The sequence below is a fragment of the Phascolarctos cinereus genome, unplaced genomic scaffold (genome assembly GCF_003287225.1).
Source record: "Phascolarctos cinereus isolate Bilbo 61053 unplaced genomic scaffold, phaCin_HiC Scaffold_2;HRSCAF=192, whole genome shotgun sequence".
NCBI classification, from domain to species: domain Eukaryota; kingdom Metazoa; phylum Chordata; class Mammalia; order Diprotodontia; family Phascolarctidae; genus Phascolarctos; species Phascolarctos cinereus.
Genome location: NW_027555625.1, coordinates 59,539,305 through 59,545,304, shown reverse-complemented (window position 1 = coordinate 59,545,304; position 6,000 = coordinate 59,539,305). Strand labels below are relative to the sequence as shown.

The 6,000-nt window shown below is 43.7% G+C and overlaps 1 protein-coding gene across 1 annotated transcript in view; it reads right to left on the bottom strand.

Moving 5' to 3' along the window:
• Window positions 1–213: 213 nt before the first annotated feature.
• Window positions 214–6,000, bottom strand: part of SLC38A8 (solute carrier family 38 member 8) — a 28,928-nt gene continuing 23,141 nt past the window's right edge. The window contains exons 8-10 of the mRNA XM_020989475.2: window positions 4,960–5,165; window positions 3,536–3,587; window positions 214–651 (exon numbers count right to left, since the gene is read on the bottom strand). Coding sequence (XP_020845134.1) covers window positions 558–651; window positions 3,536–3,587; window positions 4,960–5,165 — 352 coding nt within the window. The 3' untranslated portion in view covers window positions 214–557. The remainder of the gene's footprint in view (window positions 652–3,535; window positions 3,588–4,959; window positions 5,166–6,000) is intronic.

Sequence of the window (6,000 nt, the reverse complement as noted above, 5' to 3'; positions counted from 1 at the left end):
GTGTGTGTGTGTGTATTTTCATATATATATACATATATATATACATATATATACATATATATATATGTATATATATATAAAATACCTTTTTATATAAAAAGGTGCTCACAAAACTAATACTAGCTACCTTCTCATATAGTGTTTCACTGTAACTAAGGTTACAGGTCAGTCAGTGCTATGGGAAGCTCTGCCAAGGTAAAAAGTGGGGTAGCCCAGGGGCATCTTTCTGCTTAAGGAGAAAACCAGAAGACAGCCATATGAATGTCAGGTGTTCCATGCGGGGGTGGGGGGTGGGGAGTGGATCTAGAAACCATAGAATTAGATATATTTATATATGTATATATGTATGCATATACACACACACACACACACATGTGCACACCCACACAACACACTCTAAGCAAAGTGAACACATGAGAAGGTACCCAGGGTCTGGTCAGTCTCAGCAAGTGTCCATAGCTTCTTGAATTGTCCAAGAGGGATCCTTTCTGCTCAGCTTTTTCCTGACTCCACGTTCATATCCAGCTCAAGACTCAGATCTGATGCAGAACAGACCCTCAGAACAGATCTAAGATGGCTGAGCTGGTACTCTGCCCAAAGATAAAGGCTCCGGCCAAGATGGAGACCACACCCCAGAAGATCAAGCAGGACCTGGGGAATTGAGGAAGGAAAATAAAGAAAAAATAACCATTAAGTTCTTTCTTGACATTTTCATAGAAACAAGAGGGGCTGAAAAAAATCACTTTAATGCATGGGGAATGAATGCAGACATCTCTCAAGCACTCGTAGTTATGAGAGCATCAGGTCTATGAAAAATTAAATTGCAGGCAATAAGAACTCAGGCCTTTAGCCTTATTTTTTTTTTCTTCACAAAATCACCAAAGCAACTATCAAAGGTGAGGGAGGGGAGAAATTGGTTTGGAGCTCAGCTCCATTTCTTTTTCTCTGCTCCGACTCTAGTGAGAGGGAGAACAGGAAGACGTGGAAAGAGCCTGGATTTGGAGTCAGGATCTGTATTTGAATTCCTTGCTCTTGCGGGTCCTTAAGCAAGTACTTTCTTTCTCTGTGCCTCAGTTTCCTCAAAATGAAGTAGGACTAGATGATCTGCTACATGTAACATTCTTTCAGAGGAGGAACTGCTAATAATAGCAGTAATAGGCAACACTAGCCTGCTTGTCAGATTCAGGTTTCCTTGGAAAGGTGGAGTGGTACAGTGAGAAAAATATTGGCCTAGAAGTCAGAAGACCTGAGTTCAAATCCTGCTTTTAATGCTCACTACCTGTTCAATTTGGGGAAAATCACTTGCATCCTCTGGCCTCAGTTTCTTCAACAATACAATGGGGAGATGACCTCTGAGGTCCCCTCCATCCCTAGATCTATGATGCCATAATATTTATGTGCTGGGTGCACAAAATTTAATTTAAAAAAAAAAGCATCATGAAAACCTGGTAGAAGAAAAACCTCTAGGGGAAACTAGGTGGCACAGTGGATAGAGCACTGGTCTTGGAGTCAGGAGGACCTGAGTTTAAATCCGGCTGCAGACACTTGACACTTACTAGCTGCATGACCCTGGGCAAGTCATATAACCCCAATTGCCTAAGCAAAACAAAACAAAACAAAACAAAACAACAAACCTCACAGCCTCATAGGATGTCAACAATACACACACCTGTCAGGTACCTTGCAGACGGCATGCTTGTTCTTGTAGGGGGTGGACTCTCGCCCAACTGCCTTATTTTACAGATGAGGAAACTGAGAGTCAGAAAGGTTGCCTGGTGGCTTAACTAAGGAAATATAAGTAGTCAATGGAGTCAGGCCTCAAACCCAGGTTCCTGGATTCCCAAGGAGGTGTTCTTTCCATTTTAAATGAAAGAGTCTTTGAGAGGCAAAGCAATGAAGAAAGAGGAGGAGGAGGAGGAGGAAGAAAAGGAGGGAGGAAGATTTTTCAGCTTTTCTCTGTAGGCAGTGATCTGTTCAAAGGGATTAAGGGGTTAAGGGGGGAGGTTAATCCCACACAAACACCCAGCCCAATCCCAAAACAGACCAGGAGGCATTTTCTACAATCTAGAAGGAAGCCATACTCAGATTACCTCTTTATTGTTGTTTTTTGTTTTTAGGCAATTGGGGTTAAGTGACTTGCCCAGGGTCACACAGCTAGTAAGTGTTAACTGTTTGGTCCGAGGCAGGATTTGAACTCAAGTCCTCCTGACTTCAGGGCCAGTGCTCTATCCACTGCACCACCTAGCTGCCCCCAATCACCTCTTTAGAAAGAAAAGTTCCTGCCCAAACTGCTGACAACAGGTTCTAAGGGCCAATCCATAGAATTTCAGAACAGGAAGGAGCTCAGAGGCGTCTCATCCACCCCCTACGAGATCAAGGTACCGGACAGGTGTGTGTATTGTTGAGTCATTTCAGTCAGGTTTGAGTCTTTGTGACCCCATTTGGGGTTTTCTTGGCCAAGATACTGGATTGGTTTGCCACTTCCTTCTCCAGCTCACTTTTACAGATGAGGAAACTGAGGCAAACAGGGTGAAGTGACTTACCCGGGGTCACCCAGTTAATCAGTGTCTGATGCTGGATTTCAATTCAGGTCCTCCTGACTGCACAGTGTACTTTGCCTAAAGGCCCCCATTGACGAGGAAACCCGCAACCCCCTGAAGAAGCCCCTTCTACCTTGGGGGCAGCTCTAATGCTGAGGAGGGTCTTCCTTCCAACAAGCCTAGATCTGGCTTTTTGCAGGCCCTTTTTTTTAGACCAGATAAGCCAGGTTTCCTGTGATTGAAGAAGGCGGGGCCTCAGGGTCTCCTGTGGTACAAGGTTGAAGCCTGCGCCATCTCTCACGTGCACGCTGCACAACCCATTTCAAGCCCTTATTGGATGTTTACTATCTGTGCTTGGAATGGCAGGAAATATGAAGATGTAAAACAATTCCTTTCCTCAAGGGGCTTCTACGCTATTAGGGGACACACTCTTAGAGGCTAGTGAAATGGGTAATGTGCTGGGCTTGAGATCTGAATTCGAATCCTGATGCTTACTAGCTGGGTGACCTTGAGCAAGTCATTTGATTCACCTTTCTCAGCCTCAGTTTCCTTACCAGTAAAGGGAAGGTCTTGAATGCCATAGCTTCTACGGTCCCTTCCAGCTCTAAAGCTATCAACCTATACCATATGTACACAGATACATAGAATACAAAATAGTATAAAATGAGGTAAAAAGAAACGCCAGCAAGATGCACTAGAAAAATCTGAAGGAGAGAGATTTGGTTGGGGGGTGGGGAGGAGGGAAAGCTTTATGGAGGAGATGACAGGTAAGCTAAGCTTTGAAAGAGAAGGATTGTTCACCTGAGAAGAGAATGCACTCCAGGTGTGGGCCATGGCATGGGTGAATGCCTGTCAGTAAAAACAAGAGGAGCAAGTCATTGCCCTGAGTGTCCTAATCTATAAAAAGAGAGGGTTTAGATGCTAGGATCCCTAAGATCTAAGATAAAGTCATGACAGTGGAGGAGGGCACACTTACTCCACTGAGTGAAGCTCACCTGATCCTTGGGCCCAGGTTCTCTATGTCCACTGCACAAATGAGACACAGCCCTGCCAACAAAACGCAAACATGGGGGGCAGATGTCAGATCCTTAAATACTCCATGAGACTTCTCAGAGTGGGCTTTTTCACCCTAATGCCAGGTCTACCATCTACCACCCTCCACTGTGACCTTCACCACCCTCTCCAGATCTCAACCTCCCTCCTCTTTCAAGCCAGGAAATTGGACTAAACCATCTCCAAGTTCCCTCCTAGCTTTATAATTCTATGATTCTGAGGCCTTAATACTGAAGCTAATTAATCTTGTTTCAAGAGCCCAAATTAGTGTGTCTAAATTTAGGAATCACAGAAACACAAAATGCTTAGAGGAGTAAGGTTACTTTAAACAACTAGTTAAAATCCAAAAGCAATCTCCAGCTACCACCCGCAGATGGTGAGTGCATAATAAAAGGCCAAATTTCGTTGCCAGACACTTCCGACTTCCTGATTCCCTTTCCTATTCTGATTCTTTTTCTCTCACAATCCTTTCTAGCAGTCTACTCAGAAGCCATCTGACTGCTTTCTGTTACCCCCTGGGAAAAGCATTCTGCGTGAAAGTGTAGAGGGTACAGATAGGATATCCTTCAAGGCCATCAGAAAGTAGACAGGTTTGGGTGGAATGGAGATCTACAAAGGGGAAGTTATGCTAAATCAGTGTGGAAAGATAGTTTGGAACCGGATTGTAAAGGGGTTTAAATGCCAAGTACTTTCACCAAGGACCTACTATATTCAAGGTCTTGTACTAAGCCTCCTACCTCTTCTGAGGCTCATGGGCTAATGTGATCTTGGGCTTGGGAGACAGGCATGGGGTCCCTTCCAGTTCTGAGACCCTATGGTAACTGCTATTTCTTTAGGATGTTTCTCTAATTTGGGGCTCTATCCAGTTTGCTAGCTAAGCCCAAAACGTGTCATAGTATCTGTTTCTATGTTTAATGATGATATATAGTAGCAGACTTCTCCAATTCAGTGTCTTAAATTACATTTCATATTTACTAAAAGCATTTGGCCTCTATTGATTTACCATCAATATACATTAAGAAGTCCATAACTCTTTATTCTCTGTGCTGATGGATTATGGGGAAAATCAGCCGTGGCTCCAGGAACCTTTATTACAATCATTTTATCATTGATGACAAGGAAGGTTTTCTTAGGAAGTCTTCCAGTTCCCTCAATGAAGCTTTAAGTTTAAGTTGGAAGCCTTGACATGACTTGGAGAAGTAGCTGGCAGGAGCTGGACATTGTTTGGCTTTGAGAAAGATTCTCCAGTTCCTAATGGAGTCCTTGAAGTCAGCCTAGGGTGTCCTCCCCTCGTCCCCCAGAGACCTGAGTCTTCAGAAGCAAAGCAAGACTACAGAAAAAGCCTTTGGAAAGAGGAGATGTTCACCTGGGAAGATGAAGATGAAGAAGGCACTGATGCCCCCAGTGACCATAATGACTTCCCCAATGTCTGGGACAAGCAGAGCTAACAGAAGAGTGGTGGCTACCCACAAGCCTGTCAGCAGCACTCGGACCCAGGTTCCTGAAGGGTCTGCCCATCTTCCACAGCCCCAGACACTGGAGCAGCTCAGCCAGAAGTCCTGGATCACTGACCTGGGAAAAGTCAGTCAATAAACATTTATCATGTGCCTGGGATTGCACTAAGTGATGGAGATGCAAAGAAAGGCAAAAGAATCCCTGCTCTTGAGAAGCTCACAATCTAATAATCAAATCTAATGAAGCATCCCATTCCTTGGATGGCACCAACCTTTGGCAACCTTTGTTGGCTTATCCCTTTTTCATGAGATAGGTTTCTTTTCACACAGACTCCTAAGGGACTTCTATGCCATTCCTTTCCTCTCAGGTAGCCCTAGCATTTGCCAGTGCCCTCCTTCCCTAATTACCTCAGATTTAGGCACTGTGGTGTTGGGAATAAGGAGGTGGACTTGATGTCAGGAAGACCTGAGTTCAAATCCTACCTCTGACATTGATTAGCTTTGTTTCCTGTAAAATGAGGAAGCTGATCCTCCTGGCTCTAAATCAATGATCCTATATTTTATTTTGTATTTACTCTGTCTCTGTATAGACTTCATACACATATTGGGAGCAGGAATCGTTGGATTTTTTTTTTTTGCACTTGCCTGGCACATAAAAGTCACTTAATAAATTCTAGATTGATTTTAAGATCTCCAAACAAGTACTCTGAATTGAACAAAGGCCAAATATTTATAAGGAAGCTACAATGGACACCAGCTTACCATGCTAGGTGCTTTGGGGGGATAGAAAAATAAACACAATAATTCGTGATCTTAAGGAGATTAAGCTTCATTGGGGAAATGAGACCAGGGAAATACTAATAGCCCACAATGATTTACTGCTTTAAAGTTACAAACTTGCCCCACAGAAACCCCAGGATATAGGATGGCAAGAATTATTAACCCCATTTTAC